This window comes from Rhizopus delemar, genomic scaffold, assembly GCF_000149305.1.
Source record: "Rhizopus delemar RA 99-880 supercont3.1 genomic scaffold, whole genome shotgun sequence".
NCBI classification, from domain to species: Eukaryota; Fungi; Mucoromycota; class Mucoromycetes; order Mucorales; family Rhizopodaceae; genus Rhizopus; species Rhizopus delemar.
In genome coordinates this window covers 1953513-1973657 of record NW_027137827.1, presented here as the reverse complement: position 1 = coordinate 1973657, position 20145 = coordinate 1953513, and the positions used below count along the sequence as shown (strand labels likewise).

General features: G+C 34.5%; 6 protein-coding genes across 6 annotated transcripts; 3 read left to right on the top strand and 3 right to left on the bottom strand.

Annotated features, from left to right (window-relative positions):
• Positions 1-430: 430 nt before the first annotated feature.
• On the top strand, positions 431-1855 carry RO3G_00778 (uncharacterized protein; the record flags this gene model as incomplete). The annotated part of the gene is made up of 1 exon (XM_067655369.1): positions 431-1855. The coding sequence occupies one exon, from the start codon at positions 431-433 to the stop codon at positions 1853-1855; it is 1425 nt and encodes a 474-aa protein (XP_067511470.1).
• A 304-nt stretch (positions 1856-2159) lies between these two features.
• Positions 2160-2598, bottom strand: RO3G_00777 (60S ribosomal protein; the record flags this gene model as incomplete). The annotated part of the gene is made up of 2 exons (XM_067655368.1): positions 2160-2359; positions 2472-2598. The coding sequence occupies 2 exons, from the start codon at positions 2596-2598 to the stop codon at positions 2160-2162; spliced, it is 327 nt and encodes a 108-aa protein (XP_067511469.1).
• A 1079-nt stretch (positions 2599-3677) lies between these two features.
• RO3G_00776 (uncharacterized protein) lies at positions 3678-4585 on the bottom strand (the record flags this gene model as incomplete). Its single annotated transcript, XM_067655367.1, has 5 exons — positions 3678-3782; positions 3844-4143; positions 4195-4337; positions 4391-4436; positions 4511-4585. 5 exons carry the CDS (start codon positions 4583-4585, stop codon positions 3678-3680), a joined length of 669 nt encoding a protein of 222 aa, XP_067511468.1.
• Positions 4586-6507: 1922 nt separating this feature from the next.
• On the top strand, positions 6508-13571 carry RO3G_00775 (uncharacterized protein; the record flags this gene model as incomplete). The annotated part of the gene is made up of 10 exons (XM_067655366.1): positions 6508-6732; positions 6787-6912; positions 6977-7072; positions 7124-7275; positions 7335-7474; positions 7526-7722; positions 7773-8381; positions 8435-8620; positions 8676-13400; positions 13515-13571. The coding sequence occupies 10 exons, from the start codon at positions 6508-6510 to the stop codon at positions 13569-13571; spliced, it is 6513 nt and encodes a 2170-aa protein (XP_067511467.1).
• A 946-nt stretch (positions 13572-14517) lies between these two features.
• On the top strand, positions 14518-14758 carry RO3G_00774 (uncharacterized protein; the record flags this gene model as incomplete). The annotated part of the gene is made up of 2 exons (XM_067655365.1): positions 14518-14607; positions 14669-14758. 2 exons carry the CDS (start codon positions 14518-14520, stop codon positions 14756-14758), a joined length of 180 nt encoding a protein of 59 aa, XP_067511466.1.
• A 2081-nt stretch (positions 14759-16839) lies between these two features.
• Positions 16840-19579, bottom strand: RO3G_00773 (uncharacterized protein; the record flags this gene model as incomplete). Its single annotated transcript, XM_067655364.1, has 10 exons — positions 16840-17091; positions 17140-17341; positions 17393-17655; positions 17705-17824; positions 17871-17930; positions 17980-18189; positions 18241-18830; positions 18881-19197; positions 19327-19512; positions 19566-19579. The coding sequence occupies 10 exons, from the start codon at positions 19577-19579 to the stop codon at positions 16840-16842; spliced, it is 2214 nt and encodes a 737-aa protein (XP_067511465.1).
• Between the last annotated feature and the right edge of the window lie 566 nt (positions 19580-20145).

Below are 20145 nucleotides of genomic sequence, written 5' to 3'. Positions count from 1 at the left end.
TGAAGAGGAGATAATTAAAAAAAAGCACCATAGAATCGATCGCTTTTTAGCTCATGGTATTACTCATAAAGCTATTATTTTTAAATAAGTAATAAATAAAAAGTGATCTAAAGGATCAGACGCTATAACAGTTTGATTCATCTGTCATTTTTATTAAAGTCTGGATAAGAAATAGAGTATATTGTAACATATTATTAGCTTTTGGTTAAAGAAAAGCCTTTGTTTTTCCTTTTATATACAAATCAAAGAAAGTTGGGGGAGACCCTGAAATTCTTCAATGGAATGCAATATATGTCAAAATTGGCACACTAATTTGTATATCAAGATTGAATATCCCAAAAGATGAATAAACTTATCTTTTTTTCTACTTTCATTTAACTTATTTTTATCATACTTATTCTCAAACTCCACTTACACTCTTTTCAACATTATGCTCTATTATAATACTCATACAGAAGCGCAGGACGTCCAAAAGCCATTCATTCACCCTTATGATCCAGTAGTCGAAAAAGAATACGAAACGCTTATAAAATCCTGGAAGCAGCAGTTAATTGATAACACACCAAAGACGCCTAATAAAGATTATGTGAAATTAGCCTGGATGCGACTCATAGATCATTATTTAGATCAACAATGGTTAGATTCAAAGCAAATGTTGCAATGTGCACAGGCTTGGAGCGCTCGCGATTCTCTTAGCCTGACCGAAGCTGTGCATACCATGAATGTATTGAGTCTAAAATCAATGCAAAGATCCCTCGATGCGCGTCAAGAATTACTTCAGGCACTAGGTGATCCAGAAATGATGGTTGGCTTCGGACTTTATGAAGACTGTGATATGAAAGAGGAACGATTTTCTCTGACTGGTTCAGATAATGATGATGAAGTACACGCTCCTTTACTTGTTAGACACACTTACGATTCTGTATCCTCTTCTTCTTGTGAAGAAAAAATAATTGCACATCTGAATTGTGGTCTAGATTCTGAAAGGTATATTCATCCATATGATGAAGAAGATGAAAGCATAGATGAAACAGAGGCCATACTAGCAGCATATAGAGATCAGCAGCAAGACGATCTTCTTGCAGAGTCAGCGAGTCATCTGTCCTTACTTGATGACCAAGAAGAAGGGTTTGGATTAAGAGAAGAGGAGACAGAATGTGGTGCTTTTCACGAGCCTAGCTCTCGTTTGCATTCCTCTATGTCTTCTCCAGACCCTCTCTGTTCTCTTTCTGAACTCTCAAAGAAGCAATATCTGCGTCGATCTACTTCATGGCGAGAAATTCGTCCAGAATACAATGCCTGCAGTACTTACAGTAGTGATAGTCTTATGTCCTCGCAGTTAGGCGCTCAATGGAAAAGTTGGTTTGGAAGTAATCAAAGATCAAGTCAATCATCCGTCGTATTCACCAACCAAGAATTTGCCAACGAAAAAGTGGAGGCTGATAATACGTTCTTTGAGCAAATCCAACCACTCAAAGAAGCAGAGAAAAGCAAGAAACCCTATATGATGCTTCGAAGCGAATCAAGTGTATCCGCATTTCGTCCTATTAGCAATAACTTGGCACCAAGATGTCAGCAAAAAAATCAACAACCAGCAAGACTCTCGGCATGCTCCTTTTTGCAACAAAAAGAACACGTCAAATCTCCTGCAAGTATCAAAATGATGAAAAGTAGATCTTTTCCTTCAAAATCAGCATTAGTCTCATCATTTAAAAAGTCTACCTCGCCGCCCCCTATACCTCATAAGGAACGACGTGGCCATTCAAAAATACGTTCAATAGTAAGAAAGAAGGTCTCGTTTTCGAAAATATTTGGTGGTAGAAAAGGATCCACCTCTTCTACTTTTACCACTTAAATTAAATTAAATGCTTTACTTTTTAATAAATTCAAGCAACTCAAAAACTAAAAGATAAACTTGCTATTTTTTTGATAAGAAAACTCACACAATCTTTCTTGATTAAACATCAAGCTATATTATTTTGTCCTTAATCAGCGATGCCCTTAAAAATACAAGGTAAAAAATATGTTCATGTCTGCACAGTTTTTATATACGTCTCCCTTCCTATTCATCTGTCAAGAGCACAACCAAAATATTTGTACAAAAATCAGACGCGACTTTTGATAAAAAGAACTCTCTTTATTTTAAAAGACTAAGATTCTTATTGGGCAGTCAAGATGTCAGAGTCACCAGCATCAGTGATAGAGAGAACACTGGTACGGAAGAGCTTACCACAAGCAGTACCGAGGTCAATGTTGTTACCGTTGTAGTGGTGAACACCAGTCTTGGACAACATAGCATAGTATTCAATTTCGGACTTGCGAAGAGGAGGACAGTTACCAGCAATGATGATCAACTTGGCTATTCAATTTTTTATGAATTTCATACAAATTTCAATTGAAAGAAAAATCGAATGAAATAAATCAAGCCATTCGAAGTTTCTTTTTTAGCATTTCATTTTCTGAGTACTTACCCTTTCCTTGACGAATGGTCTTCAAGGAGCTCTTGTAACCGAGAGTGTATTTACCGGACTTGGTAACAAGTTGGAGACGAGAGTTGATGGACTCGGCGTTCTTCTTGGACTTAGCAACAGGGGCCATTTTAGCTATTGCAAGCAGGTTAAGTTTTTTTCTTTACAAGCTCATTTTCTGTCAACTCACTAGATCAAAAGCTAAAAGGAAAGAGAAAGAATCGAAATGTCCAAGAATCCCCTTCTAAGAAAAAATTTGGTTATATAAGCCACCCATATCAGCCAATCAATAACCCAGTCAACGAGTTGTACTTTAGTAACAAGCCATTTACGCTAAATCCTAAAGGATCAAAATATCTTTTTGTGAATCATAGCAAGTAATAGCTATAGATTTCTATCCAAAGATAGTTTTGGAATCCTTTACTGTTTAAAAAGTTTTGGTTTAGTATTCAAAGAGCAAATGTATCGGAAATTTAAAAATGAAAAAGCCGTATACTACTTTCAAAAACACGTAAAACCCTGTTCAAAATTGCTGTCCAAGCTTTTTTATGAGGATTTAAGTTTTTAACACCTAAAGCTATACGTTTTTAAGGTGTTCGCTAAGCTACTCAAGTAGCTTGATCAAGAAACAGAAGCTTCTATGAATGAAGCTAAGGAAGCGCTTTTAAAGCAACTGCATCTACTCTAGAGTTCTAACTTGAACATCAAAGCAAATTAAAAGCATTAGGCTCTAAAATACAAAAGTAAAAAAGAAGTCCTTAATGAAAAAACAATACAGGGTTTAATAAAAGTAACCTATGTTAGAATTATGTTTAGCAATGGATTAAAATAAAAACATTAATAGCGACCTTAAAAGAAAGGAACTTTTTGATAACAGTAATAGCCCTTGTTATTCCTGCTTAGCTTTTTCGTATTACTGATGTAAATAGCAGAAAAACTGGCCAGATATCTGTCCTTCAGCCCAAGAGAGCGACATTGGCTGAATTTAAAGGATGACTATCAGTTATTAAAAATGGTCTTTTAACTCATCAGGTATTTGAATTCAAACAATGTTTAAGAAAAGAGAGCTGTTTTGAAATGTTTTATGAGTCATGAAGTGAATAAGCAAAAAATATGTTAAATCAGAAAAGTTCATGTAAGCTATAATATATTGATGTTGTATTGAATCAACTTTTACAAAAATAATACGAGCATGAGGGGTATCTGTAACTAATCACTTTCAACAGAATCTTCATCTTTAACTTCCAATCTTTGATGCTGGTAGTGTTTTTTCAGTGTAGTTGCATATTTTCCAATAGATCGAGCCCAGTAAAGCTACAAATTGTTTTTAGAAGGATGTGTTATGGTTCATCTTTTTTCTATTTTACTTCTTTACCTGCAAAAAGTTGAATACAAAAACGCAGACACCTGAAGCAATGACCAGGCTTTTGATAAAATTTATGCATTCGCTTTTATCTGATCCAGGGGCAATTAACTGTTTTCCTGGAATTAATATTTGTGTATAATAAATGCTCGCAGTTGCATTGTTTTGAAGATTTTGCTGAGCTTGACAGTCGTTAACATAAACTTCCTGCTTAACCTTAAAATAAACCCAAAATGCGACAGAAGTAGTGAACAACAAAAGTACAAAAAACCAATTGACGACGTGATATATTCGAACCATGCGTCGATGTTGCTAAAAAAAAAATCAACCAAGCTTTTCTTAGACAAATGAAATTATACTAACTGAGATAACAGAAACTACTCCAAATACTGAAACCAATGTATATACTATGAAACTGATGGAAAATGAATAAAATACGCCATTAAATGCCTGTGTTGTTAGTGGTGTATTAACATCATGTTGTGTAGTTGACCAGTCTTCAAGATCTATTCAAAGATACATTGTTAAATATGAAAATTGCTCATTTAATTGTTTGTACCTTGTTTTTTAACAAATACTACAACAGTAAGCGATAGATAAAAAAGCTATTTAAGCATATAAATACATGTGTTCATTTATGTTTATGTCAAGTTAACCACAATAGCAAATGATGGCTTACGGTAATTATGAGCGATATTATGAAAACACCAAGTCGTACTGGAACACAACAGCATACAGTTTCACTATATTTCATTAAGGTGGAATGCTAATTTAGAAAACAAAAGAAAAAGAACTTAAATATACAAAATAAGCAAAAGCCACAGTTTATCTTATAACGACTCTCACAAAGAGAGAAAGAGGAAAAAAAACAAAAAATTTATTTGCTATTCTCTCTTTTTAAGGCTTGGAGTGCGCAACAAAAGAACCTGTGCTAAAAACAGCAGACGTTGGACAGAATTTCTTATATCGTGTAACCATCTATTGGATTGATGTTGCACGAATAAATCACTTTTGTGAAAATTCTAAGCATATCCAACAAAATGCGTGCAGTAACTAAGATCAAGTGTGTGTATTTTTCACTAAAAGAAGTAAAAAATAAGGGGCTCAATTATAAACAAAATGAATCCTAAAGTTTATTTATAAGTTTTTTATTTGATACTTTAATTAAATATTGTTCTATGTAAATAAGAAAAAAGCAATAAAAAAATAAAAAGAATACATGATTACTTGGCTGATAATGCTTCTAATAATAATTTGATGCAAGTGTTATTTTTAGAAGCGTATTAGGCTTTTTCTTATGTGATTTTAATTGCCCTTTAGCTTTTAAAATTAAAGACTCCTACACTAAAGCAAGAACAATAAAGTGTGTTTGATTATCGATGAATCTTACAAAATGAAGTTTGATATATCAAAGAGTTTTGATACAAGCTGTAAAATTTTTCGATGTTTTATCATTTCGGCTTCTTGCATACTTTGTTCTGATCATGGCTTTGATGACACAGTTAGCAAAGTAAGCTTTTCTGACATGATTTTCTTTCCCAGCAATTTTTCCAGTTGGTGTCAGGATGTTATTGATAATTCATAGTTTGTCACCAAAGACATGAGATTCGATTTATTATATAACTTACCACATTTTGACATAATCTTAAAATATTTATATATGATTGGATAACTGATATTCACGCAAGAGCAAGATGAGGTCTTTATTAAAAATACTTTTTATTTATTATACACGCCAAAATAAAGTGCAGCTTCATTATCCTCTTTAGTCGTAAGCAATGTTAGTTCTTCTTCACTCAGCTTATTTGAAGCAAAGTGGGACAATAGGCTTTTAAAGTACTGCTTTTGTGATTATACCAACATAGGGTAAGCACATAGCGGAAGTACAAGCCTATTGTCTAGCCTTTTCAGAAACACACAAACCTCATTTTGAATGATATTCAGAGATCTTTTAGATACTTTCTTAAACTGGTAGATTTCTTTGTTTGCTTTTGTGATTTATGCTATACCAAAAGTACTGTTTGCCAAGTCACGTTTAAATCAAGCCACTCGTGTAACATTTATTCTTATTGTTTCTACACAAGAACAAATAAGCGAATTAAAATAGTCACTGTCTAAAGCCGTAGTTAGGTATATGCAAATAACAGCACATCAAAAGCACAATATTTGCTTTTAGTTTCATTTTTAACAGTGTTTTTCTATTACTTTCAAATTATACAAGCAACTCCAATATATCTTTTTCTTTTCCACACAGTGTAAAACATAATTTTAATTCTGTGAATAGTTTTAATTGAAAGTTGTATAACAAGATCAAACTACAGTGTAAGCATTTACTTAAATCTAATAATAACTATGTGTTTTTTCAGGCACCGTCTTCTTGTGATTTACTTTTTCTTTTATATCATTTTACTCTTTCTTCTTTGCATAATTAGATTATCAATTTAAAATAACACCGTAATCCCTATTTTAACTCCTGATAATACAATATATGTTTTATCATAAAAGCACAAAACATATACGCATATCTATCTTTTTTTTTTCGGAAATAAAAAGAAAAAAAAAAACGCGAGTATGACTGTTTCGGGTTTAGTAAAATTTATAAACCTACTTTTCGCGTTTCTTCGTGTGTACCTAGCTTTTTCCTTCCTTTCTATTTGACAAGTTGAGGCGATCACAATGTCTTCACGTTTCAATAACAAGAAACCCGCCAATAGAAACGTAGCTTCCACCACCTCTTTTCGACAATTTGGAATACCTTCAAGCGACAAAGTATATACACCTTCTAATATTGACAAACGATTTGAAGACGCTCGTATAGAGGATGAAATTCAACTTAGATTTGGATTTGAACGGTATGAAGAAGGTCCAGAACGATTAGGGTGGTTATTGAATATGAATCAAGTAAACGAAATCATATAAACATCAACTCAATCATGGATTTACTCTTTTTATTAGACATTAATTAAAGATTCAGAGTGGCCAGGAGGAAGATCAGCTGTCGATTTCTATTTCCGTGATGATAATGGCGAAACATTTAAAGCAACCAAATCATACAGTCCATACTATTTTATTCGCTGCAAGGTAAAATGAAAAAGAAAGAGAAAACAGACCAATTCTGCCAGAAAAATAACAGTAAAGTTGATAGCCTGGAACAGAAGGTGAAGTGGAAGACTATTTACACAGACGGTTTGAAGGCCTTATAGAAAAGTTTAAACGAGTCAAAAAAGAAGATCTTAAACAAGTATGTAGATTAAATATTGTGCCTGTATTAGGACTTACAATTCTTTTAAAGCCAAACCATTTAGTTGGTCATACCCGTACTTTTATTCAGTTACTTTTTCGAAATACAAAAGACTTGATGACTGTTCGTAGAGTTTTATTGCCAGTTGTTGAAAAAAATAAAGCAAAACGTGACGCTGTAGATACTTACGCAGAGATGGTGAAGTACGTGAGAAGAGAACGTCCCTATATATTTAGTTTCATTGATTATTTCTTATTTATAGCACTACAAATGGAATCAAATATAACCATACAAATTCAAATCGCACGACAGCTCGAAGAAATCCAGATGAAACTTTAGAAAATGTAATTGATATTCGTGAATATGATATTCCATTTCATATTCGTATGGCAATTGATCTTGGTAAGTGGCAAAGAAGTATAATAAATTGACAATGTTAACAATTGCATAAAGATATTCGTGTTGGTTTATGGTACACCGTTAAAGCCCAAGATGACAATACTGTTGAACTCATTCACCGCAAAGATCTTGTTCATCGTCCAGAACCTGTTATTCTTGCTTTTGATATTGAAACAACAAAACTTCCACTGAAATTTCCAGACGTCACAATAGATCAAATTATGATGATTTCCTATATGATTGACGGGAGGGTAATATCTATTGCTTTTTTAGATGCGAGTCATTGAGAATATCTATTTAGGGTTATCTAATTACAAACAGAGAGATTGTCAGCCAAGACATTGAGGATTTTGAATACACACCAAAACCAGAGTTTGAAGGGCCATTCACAATTTTTAATGAGGATAACGAAGAAGGTGTTTTAAGAAGATTCTTTGAACATGTTCAAAGAGCCAAACCAAATATCTTTGTAACATATAACGGTGATTTTTTTGATTGGCCATTTGTAGAAGGAAGAGCCAAGGTACATGGAATAGACATGTTTCACGAAATTGGTGTGTATAAAGATGACGAAGATGAATACAAATGTAAACATGCTTCACATATGGATGCATTTAGATGGGTACAGCGTGATTCATACTTGCCTAACGGAAGTCAAGGTTTGAAAGCAGTAACAACCATCAAATTGGGTTATAATCCACTGGAATTGGACCCTGAAGATATGACTAGATTTGCAAGTGAGCAACCTCAAGTTCTGGCTCAATATTCAGTTTCAGATGCTGTGGCTACATACTACCTTTATATGAAATATGTTCATCCCTTTATTTTCTCCCTCTGTAATATTATTCCCCTGGTCCCTGATGAGGTTTTAAGAAAAGGTACGGGTACACTTTGTGAACAGTTGCTTATGGTAATATATCGTCATCAATTATGGTTTCATACAATTAATTCTAGTTGTTCTAGGTTGAGGCATATAGAGTGAATGTTATTATACCAAACAAACATATGGATGATGCACATTCTTTTTATGAAGGACATCTCTTAGAAAGTGAGACTTATGTTGGTGGACACGTTGAAGCGCTGGAAGCTGGCGTATTTCGAAGCGATATTAATTCAGACTTTAAACTCGATCCCAGTGCAGCACAAGAGGTAATGACAGCAAGGACGCGTGAATATATGTATGCTTATATATCTCTATTTATAGTTAATAGATCAATTGGACCATGCACTAAAGTTTACAATTGAAGTAGAAGAAAAGAAGAAAATGGAAGACATTGCCAACTATGAAGAGGTTAAGCAAGCCATTGTGCAAAAATTGGAAGCTCTTCGAGACAAGCCTATACGTCAGGAACCACCCTTAATCTATCACCTGGATGTTGCAGCCATGTATCCCAACATTATTTTGACAAACCGTCTTCAACCTGATGCCATGATTGACGAAGCCATGTGCGCAACTTGCGATTTTAACGTACCGGGAAAGACTTGTGATCGTCGAATGAAATGGTTATGGCGTGGTGAATACATTCCAGCAGAGCGTGATGAATACCGAATGATTGAAAACCAACTTACTACTGAAACTTTTCCTCCTAAATATGCAAATCAACAACGCCGAACTTGGTTTTCCCTTAGCGAACAAGAAAAAGCAACACTGCTGCGTGCGCGTTTGAAGGACTACTCTAAAAAAGCTCACTCTAAACAAAAAGAGACTAAAGTTGTAGAACGTGAATCAATTATTTGTCAAAGAGAAAATCCGTTTTATATTGAAACAGTACGTGCGTTCCGTGATCGTCGTTATGAATATAAAGGACTCCACAAAACTTGGAAAGGAAAATTAGACGAAGCAATCAAGGACGGCTCTGTGACCAAGATTGGGGAGGCTAAAAACATGATTGTATTGTTCGACTCTCTTCAATTGGCTCACAAATGTATTTTAAACTCTTTCTATGGCTATGTAATGAGACCCGGTGCTCGTTGGCATTCATTGGAAATGGCTGGCATTGTGTGTCTAACTGGTTCTAATATCATTCAAATGGCCCGTAAGTTGGTTGAACGTCTTGGTCGTCCTTTAGAGCTTGATACAGATGGTATTTGGTGTATTTTGCCAAAATCATTTCCCGAAACATTTACCTTTTCTTTAAAAAATGGAAAGTCTCTCCGTATTTATTACCCATGTACAATGTTGAATCATTTGGTACATGCACAATATACAAATAAGCAATATCAACGTCTTGTGAACCCTGAAACATTTGAATACTCTGTTAGCGAAGAAAACAGTATCTTTTTTGAAATTGATGGTCCTTATCGAGCAATGATTTTACCTTCATCTACTGAGGAAGACAAGTTACTAAAAAAAAGATATGCTGTATTTGATATGGATGGATCACTTGCCGAACTGAAGGGTTTTGAAGTTAAGCGTCGTGGTGAACTGAAACTTATCAAAATTTTTCAGACAGAAATTTTTGCTGTGTTTTTAGAAGGCAAAACACTTGAAGAATGCTATTCTGCAGTTGCCAAAGTAGCTGATCGATGGCTGGATGTGTTGTATAGCAGAGCTGTAAACATCAGTGATGAAGAGTTATTTGAACTAATTGCAGAAAACAGAAGTATGTCAAAATCACTTGCACAATACGGTACACAAAAATCGACCTCGATTAGCACAGCTAAGCGTCTTGCTGAATTCTTGGGTGATCAGATGGTGAAGGATAAAGGATTGGCTTGTAGTTTTATTATATCAGCTCGACCCTATGGTCTTCCTGTCTCTGAGCGTGCCGTTCCTATCGCTATCTTTCAATCAGAAGAAAGTGTGAAAAGACATTATCTGCGTAAATGGTTGGGAGATAATTCTTTAACTACATTTGACATTCGTGATATTCTAGACTGGGAATATTACCTTGACCGTTTCGGTTCCGTTATTCAAAAGTTGATTACGATCCCTGCTGCTATGCAAAAAGTTTCTAATCCTGTACCTCGGGTTCGACATCCCGATTGGCTGTTTAAGCGTGTTGCGATCAAGAATGACCCACAAAGACAGTACTTGATTACCGATATCTTTTCCCGTGCTGAAAAGCCACTACTTGAAGAAAGTATGGATATTGATGATATTGAAGAGTTGAATGTATCTCATACTGCAACCAACGGTCTTCTTCCTAAAATAGCTAGGGTAACAAAAAAACGTAAATTGTCGGACAGCACAGATAATCCACTTCAAATCAAACGTTCAAAAGAACTTAGAGCACCTTTACCTGAAGAAGATCGACCTGAAAATATGCCTAATATAGAAGAAGATTATCTTGCATGGCTTGAGTTTCAGAAGCGAAAATGGAAACGAAAAAGAATGATTCGCGCATACAACCGAGAGGAATTGGGTAGCTCGCTAGCCACTAGAAATTCACTCAATGGTGTTGGTGATTATTTTAGAAGGCAGACTGGTTCTCTTGTTAATAGTTTGTGGGAAGTGATTCAGATCGCAGAAACTGACATACCTGGAGAGTGCAAGCTGTGGGTCATGGTCGAAGATCAATTGTACAGTATCCGATTGGCTATTCCACGCATGTTTTATATAAATTGTACAGAAGATGACTATAATGTAGTCAAGGATCAAAATCCAACTTGTGAATTAGTAAGATGCTCTCGTACGCTGCCTCGATCATATACAAGCTTGAATCTCTTCCGAGTAACAATGCCCGAAAATGAATTTCAAGTGGAAGTGGCCAAATCTGCAAGCATCTTTAATCATCCTTCTACTGAATCATATTTCGAGACACAAATACCTCTTATCGTTCGTGCCATTCTAAACTTGGGTTCTGTCTGTCAGTTTGAGAAGAAAAGTGGTACAGCAAGTCGCCGCATAGATGACCAATTCAGCTTGTCTGAATTAAGAAACAGAACTGAACTCAGCTCCAAGTATATGAGTGATCCAAAAGCATTTCACTATCTCTATCTCTTTCATGCTCACTCTGATAATCGTCACTTCTTTGCTCTTATTGGTTCTACGCTTGCCACTTCCCAAATTTTTGTAGTAGGGTTAAACAAGAACAGTCAGCAAATGCCAAATGTGGCGCGTATCTACAAAGAAGCATACCATGCCATGAATAGAGAAAGAACAATGGACGATGCTGTCCAAGCACCCAACACGATGGATTTTGAAACAAGCTATCATTCTAATGAACGAGAAGCACTCAAGGCAATAAACAAGGCTCTTTTGAAATACCAAGACGCAAAAAAAGGAAAAACAATCCTTGCTATCAATTCTCCAAGGTCGTCTGTTCACCTCATTCAATATGCCCGTATGCTCTCTGAATTCCCTTATATAAGAGTTCCTACAGCCCAGCAAGATAAAAAATTTGACGCGCTGAACTGGGTTCAGCCAATGCTGAAGCGAGTATTTAAATACTATATGGAGCTTGGTTCCTTAGTGGATGAAAGACTATCTCAAGCTCGCTATGCCAATGTTCCATTTTGTAATATACCCGAAGATCCCTATGTGTTTATGTCTGATGTCATATTTGCTCGAACCATGATCCAGAACGACATGATCATTTGGTGGTCAACTACTAAATTACCCGACTTGGGTGGTCGTGAAGAAGACGAAACGATTTCAATCACAGGTGGACTTGTGAACCCAGAGCTCAACTTCCAAGGCGCTTACGAAACAGTCTGTGCTGACTTTGATCTGTCTCGGCTGTGTTTAAACACCTTGTTGGTTTCGCCCGTGATTAATGAATTGGAGGGTACAGCAGGAAACAATAGTTTTGATAATGCATCACATACACTGGATGAATATACAAAAGGTACAGTTGTCGCCGCGTCCAGTTTTGGTGGTGGTATGGTGTCTAGCAAAACACTTTATATTCTTCGGTCGACCGTACATCGTTGGATGGATAATTCTATTTCGGGAGGTAACAAGATTGGAGAGCACTTGGCCGACACTTTCCAACGATGGTTGATGAGCCCTGATTCGTGCATGTATGATCCTTGCCTTTATGATCTAATCCATAATCTCATGAAGAAAGTCTTTATGCAGTTGATTGCCGAACTGAAACGTTTGGGCGCAAAAGTTGTCTTTGCCAACTTTCACCGGATCTTGGTTACGGCCACAAAGGAGACTTCTGAAAGTGCAATCTCTTATTTTGAATATCTTTACCGAACGATTGATAGAAAGCAACTGTTTGAAGCACTAGTCATGAAACACCGAGTCTATTGGGATGTGCTGATTTGGATGGACGAAAAAAACTTTTCCGGAGTCTTGGTGGGTAATTATGTGGATGGTGTACCTGCTATTACAAAGCAGTGGAATATTGAAAACCATTTACCTATGGAAGCAAGAGTTAAATTTGGCCACTATACCTCACTCTATCTTTACACCATGACTCAGTACAAGCGTAAGTATCCTCGTGAGATTACAGTACAGGATATGGAAACAGATGAACCCACGAATGATGACAGATCGATTCATTTAAGGGAATATATTCAAATAGACCTAACTCGAAAGATGTCTCGTTGGCTTAGTAAATATACTGCCAGCCACTCTACTGAATTGATCAACGAAGCTGTTGAATTTATTAAGCTCGTATGTGGTGTTTTAGAACTTGATGGAAGAGTGGAGGAAACTGTTTTGATTCTCAAACGTGACCTGTTAAAGGCGACTGCAGACTTGAGTGATTTTTCTGAACAAGCAAAATTCAAAAACCCAATCGAAACTTATAAGCTGGTGGATGTTTGCTGCTTAAACTGTAACCATGTGGTCGATCTGGATTTCCGCCGAGATCCAGACATGACGTCTGAAGATGGACAGTTGAAAGCCTGGCGATGTAAACAATGTCAATCAGAATATGACAAGGTGTTTATTGAAGGCTTGTTGATTGCAAAAGTACAAGAATGGTTAAAATCTTATCAACTCCAGGATTTAGTCTGTGGTCGATGCCATACAGTGAGAGTGGGAAATTTGACAAAGAATTGTAGTAGATGCAGTGGGGAGTTTGTTTGTACCCAAAGCAAGTCAGAATTAGAAAGAAAGATTAAAGTGATCAAAATGATTGCAAAGGAACAGCATGCTTCTACACTGGAAGATTTCATTGATTGGTGTTTAAGACATACCTAAAATAAAGACTGTAAAGATAGTTCATAAAAGCTTTTATTTATTATTTTTAAACATAAGAGTATTAAGATTATCATTGCCTTTATGTTGAATGCTGTAAAAGGCAAAGTGATACAAAGATCATGGGGAATACAAACGATATTTTCCAATTCGTTTATTATTTTAAGCAAAGGGATAAAAGTGAATGGTACGAAAATAGTAAAAAGAGAGACAAACAGTCCAAGATAGAATTGAAAGTTTAAAAAAGAACTTGTGAACAAATATTAAGAAAAGTAATAAATCAAATGTTCTTTATTGTAAAGATTAATATGTAACCAACTACGCTATTAATACAAGACATGATAGTATTGTCTCATTAACTAGTTAAAAAAAATGACCAGTTGATGGCAGTATCAAGTGGTAGAATGGCGTCAGTTATTACATAAATGATTGTTCGCAGTAACATCAACTTTTATAAACTAATTTTTTTATTTTATTTTACAATTTTTAAATGAATGAAATAGGGGAGGTATTGTGTTTGTATTTGATAATTTATGAGAAAGAGTTTAAGTGTGCTTTAAATATGTACATGCAAAAGAATAAATGCGTGTATGTGTGTGTGAAATGATTTTTTTGGAATGGTAATTAATTGAATGATTCATGTAAGTTCACAACGACATGCATCCATTCATGATGGTACGTAGCAAAGTGTTGACTAATCCACTTGTAAACAAATGAACCATTGATTCTAACTAAAAGCTTTTTTTCACATATTGGACAAGTTCTATAACTGAATCGATCTTGAGCCTTTTGTTTTTCATTTAATAATTGATAGATAGTAGATGAGGCAGCTTGTGTAGGATGATTCCAAGTCATTTTTAAATAAAGAAGAGAAAAAGACAAGCTAAACTAAGCGCTTTTATAGTTTTCTTTATTTGCGGGTAAAAAAAACCCGGTTCTACAATACAGAATGTCTCCCTACACTCGCGTCAGTCGCACTAGACTGCATTTTGGTAGTACAATTAATCACGCCTTTTCAGATGTTTCCAAAATAAGAAAGGTAGTTCCAATTGAATGAGAAAATTTATCTAATAAGAACTTTTTTTTAATTTTTAATATAGCTTGAATTCTACCTAATAATTCATCCATGTGTTGATAATACACTTTCACTATCAAAAGTTCCTCACTCGACTTTAGCTTTTCTTTCGTAGTTCATCGATGCTTCTTGTCCTTTTGTTTTGAAGAGAGCTCTAAAATAGTTTATAATTCACTGTATAACTAAAGAGATAATTAGGTTAGAAAGTGTCGCAAAAGACGACAACGAAAAATGTATTGCATCTTACAGATCATGCACTGATATTTAAATTATTGACCATATCTCTTTAGAAATATGAAATGAAACTCTAGACGTTCCTGAGAAGAAGAGAAGAGGTCAATTTAAAGAGAAAGTATTGAGAGAAGAGCATATATTATTTATTTTAAAGCCTGTTGATAATTTTGCATCTATGATTTTAAAGCAAATAAGAGAACAACTGGTTGAAAAGTATCTAGGCGCTCTTATTAGCAAAGCCCAGTTTTACTACCATATCAAAGAACAATGTGCTTTAAATTTGACGAAATTGGAAAGTTTAGTGAATGTTGTACTTTGGACAAAAGTCTTTTAAAAGGAAAATTACATTTTAATTATGGCTAGCAGACAGTGATAAGAACTATACCTTTATTGATGAAGCTGGTTTCAACCTTCATATTAATCATACAAGAGGCTAATCAAAAGTAGACGAACCAGCACAAACAGAAATTACAAAAAAACAAAAGAATTACAGTTATCATATCTCGGTACTATTTCCAGTTAAGGGATTATTGATATTTCTGAAGAAAGTCTATTCTCGTAATTGAAATTAAAGAAAGAAATCTTGATACCAAGGAAGTAACTACACATAGAACCAATATACTATTCCCAAAGGCTATTGTAGAATATATTAAATAAAGCGAGCTTTATGGTAGGTATTTAGATTCTATAAGTTGAAGCCTCTGATGACATTAATGTAAGAATATTTCTTGTTTTTCAATAATTGGTAGCTTTGGTTGATTTAGGATGTTCTACAACTATTTTAAGCTTGGTTGTCTATAATATTATGTATAAACTTGCGCATGTAAATGTACCGTTTCGTAACAAGATGTTTTTAAATGTTTAATGGAATTCGACAATGTTGTATTTATTTTAAATACATTTGAGAGATTATCTATCCCTCTTTGATCTAAATTATTTTTCGTATTTTCGTCTCTACAAGTATGACAGAGATTTGTGGAATCATTTTTACCACAAAATGAGTTGGACTGAAAATGGTGTAAATCTTTTCCCCGTGACTCTGCTACTTTATTAGGAAATGTGCGTAAATGCAAAGTTACACACAGCCTCATACAATCTAAATGTAACGCACTGGCCAAGTACAGATACAAAGAGGCATAAAGAATGAATTGTGTTTATATTCAATTCAAAGAGAACAAGACATACTGAGTTATAAATTACATGTAGATGAAGTAAAGAAGAAAATATGAATACCTTTTTTACATAAATAGCACAGCCGAGTCTATATAAAAAAAAATTATTTATGTGCGTGTAAGCCCTTCTGGGAACAATTGAACGCGTGATACCCTTTTTTTATGTTCATTTATCTAAAAACGTAGGGGATTAGTAACAAATGATTTGTGTACGTGTCTTGTTCGTACAACCACAAACAAATAGTCATCAGTTCTTTCTTGGTTACATTTAAGAGGGGAGGGGAGCTTTATGGGAACTGAACAAAAGGTATCACAAAAGTGCTTCTTTTCAATGAATTTATTTAGTTTTTACGTGTATATAAGTAATAGGCTAATAACAGGATTCTGGATCAATGCTTGGCAAAAAAAAAAAAAAAGAAAAAGAAAAAAAAAAGGAAAAGAGAGAAATTCTGACGTTATTTTGATCATGACACAGAATATACCTATGACTATGAGACAAAAAGACAGCCCAAGTGATCATTCGAATTAAGCTCACAATATTTCATCTATTTCTATATTATGTTATACCCTTTTAATTCAATTGATTACAAGTCATCAATATAATACATTTGCTCCAATACACTTTAAAAGCAGTAGGAATGATTTTAGGAAAATTAATGATAAACAGTGTTGATAAAGGATTCTCCATTCCAAATAAGTCGGTATTCATATAACAAACAGTTGCCTGTTTATTATTAATGCATGAAATTTATTTTACACAATGGTTTTTTAATTATACAAAAATAAAACCTTATTCTTGAGTCGCTATATCATCATCTTCGCTAGACATGTTTTCTTGAGTAGCCGCGTCATCCTGAGTAGCCATGTCATCCTGAGTAGCTATGTCATCCTGAGTAGCTATGTCATCTTCATTCACCAAAGGTGTTTGTGTTTCTTCTTCTGCTCTTGATATTTCATCGCTTTCATCCTTCAATATGTCTTCAATCTTCTTTAGTAATTTACTATATGCATTACGTATCATAGATTCCTTGATAGGTTGCTCCTATTATGGACAATAAGTACATTGGCAATAGCATTATTCACTATTTACAGTATTAATACGTTCAATTAGGCTACGAATCTTTTTCAGGCGTGCCTTGTCCACTTTATCCAAGTATAATTTCAATACAAAATGTAACATTGTCTTTCTTTTATGACCCGTTGATTCTAAAACTGATTCTAATGCTTGCTCTGCTAATACACCAGGAGTAGTCATGTCTGTTTCATCTTCATACAAATTTTCAATATGTAGCCTATACAACCATTGTCAACATCCTCTCTAAAGAATTGACCTATTGCCTTACTTTGCAAGCTTACGTGGATCTGTCCAGTCAGCAAGCATGTCAGATATTTGAAGTGGATTGATCATCGTTTCATAAGATTTAAGATCAGAGTGCATATTACATACTTCATTTAATGCAGATATGGTAACTGCAGCCATTGCTTTTTGATTTTCAAGTGATGAAAAACTGTAAGCTGGAAAGAAATAGGAAAGACATTGCTGCACCTTTATGTTGGGTTCATCTGACACTGGAAGAAAGTACAAGAGGACCAAAAGACGAAGAAGCTGAAAGAGAATGAGTTTTAAAAAAAGAATGTTTTCCATCATAACTTACACTCTCATCTTTTAATCTTTGAGTAAGCATCAATTTAGATATACCTTCTGCTGCGAGTGCCTGTACTTCATCATTATTATCATCCAAACAATATTCAAGTACTTCTTTCATCTCATCAGGCTATAATTATATAAGTATACCTCTTTGTATTACATTATCATCTTACGCTATCCAAATGTGCTGTTACGGTCTGTAACCCATATGTCATTAATAAATCAAACAAAATCTATTTAAATAATGTTAAGATAGAATAATAATAATAATAATATAGTTACCATAAGTGCTTTTATCTTTAATTCATCATGTCCGCATTTGATACAGTGAATAAAAAGAGCAGTATTGTGTTGTGCAAGCTCTCTGTCCAACGTACAACATAAACCTAAGCAATGTAATCCAATTTCTCTTAAAGTTGTGTCTGAATTTTGAACTGCTGGTACAATCAAATCATTCAAAAGACCATATAAATTGGAATTCTTTGTAAATGACTATTCAAATAGCTTAGTAACATTCATTATTCGTCTATTAATATCGCATACCTCTTGACTATTTTCCAACATACTCTTACAAATAGAAAGACACTTAAGTCGAATGTGACCATCATTTACTGATGGACTAAGACTTCTTTGGGGTGAAGAACTAACAGTAGACTCATCAACATTATCTAATTTTGATTTTTTTGCAGGTGATTCCTCCAAAAGTTCAAATGGATTCAACTGTTCTTGAATATCTGATATGATTTCAATCATTGTTCGAGTAAAATCGCGTTCATCTGAAGAGATGAGTCGAAAGAGTCGAATGATTCTCGATAAATGATCGTTTATAATATCGGATGATTTCAAAATATCTCGTAAAAGCTCAAACACTTTTCTTCTTCCTACCTCGTCAGCATAATCGAGGCACATGCAGGTTTCTAAAAGTTGTGATATAATGAATTCATACTCTGCCTTATCTTCTTCACTGGCTGAATGATACATGTCCCAGTAATATTCCAAGTTGATAGCGTGTGCTGTTACTTCAGGAAGTACTTCATCCAATCTTTCATCTAAATTATTGTTGCTTTGTAAAAATTTGATAAACACTTTTGCTAAAAAGACACTTTCAGGTGTAAGATGTTTCCAAAACTCAGCTATTAAATTAAACTTTGTTAATATTGCTTATAAACTATTTGTATTTTACCATCAAATGTAATTTCATTAATAATGTCCATTCTTTCAGTAAAAAAAGCATTCAATACACTTTCTGCGATATCTGCTACACCTGCATTCAGAATCTCTAATCTTTCAAGGAATTCAATCAAATTATTGTTGGCTTGTTGAATCCATTTAGTAGACAACATTTTTGCTGCCGCCTTTCGAACAAGTGGATCTCTATCATTTAAACCCCATTTTAGTACATTGCTTCTCTGCTCAAAAGTCAATAATCTAAAATCTTGTAAATCGGTCAATGGTTTTAAATAGACAACTCTTCTATTGATAGCATCTAAATCTCTGGCTCTTTCAACAATAAATGGTAACGTTTCTTGATTAGGATCAATATTAAATAAAATCACTCGACGCAATTCTCTAAATTCCCTCTTATTTGTTAGTTTAAGACATCACAGTTATTTTGTGTATATACTTTACGCGCTGGTATCATGTTGCAAGACCCACATTAGTTTTTGAAGTATTGTTTTTCCATCAGCAGGATCAATATCGGTATCCGCACTTTGAAGTCGACATAATGCAGTAGCTGCTTGTACTCTTACTGCTGCTTCTCTATCCTTTATTCTTTCAAATAATGCTGCCTTCAAGTCTTGGTACAAATCTTCACTATAAAAAGAATAGCTAAGTATAAAAGTTGTAAATTATTTCTATTCACTTACTCTATTTCACCCATTGAACTAATACTTAGTGCAATGATTTGACAACAGCGAATACGAACGCTGACACGTTTTGCTGTAAATCCTCTTAGTAAATGCCGAATTAAACTTTCCACAAATCGAGAACACACTGTTTCAAATTCTTCTCCCTGTTCCTCTTCTTCTTCTTCCTCAATGACAACTGTTGGCTCTCTTGTTTTTTGGTTTTCTTCTCCTGATTCTGACTCTGATTCTGATTCTTCCAGACTACTACTACTGCTGTTGCTGTCTTTCTTTTCGCTTATAGATTCCGATGGAAGTGGATCTGTTTCTTTTAAATTATTATCTAAAGATAATTTTGGTTATTCATACTGTCATGTAACTATATTTTTGTTATACCATATTCATGCATATATTGTAAGAAGCTTGCAATGAATCGAACAATTCTGTCAGCGTGAGGTTCCTTCTTTTTAATAGAAAGCACCTTGTTTATATTTCGTAAAATCTCCTTTGTAAACAAAGAAACTCCCTCATAATCCATTTCTTGAGGTTGCCCCTCTCTTATTGGACTTCAAACAGCAAGGGAACTGAAGTTCAGTCAAGT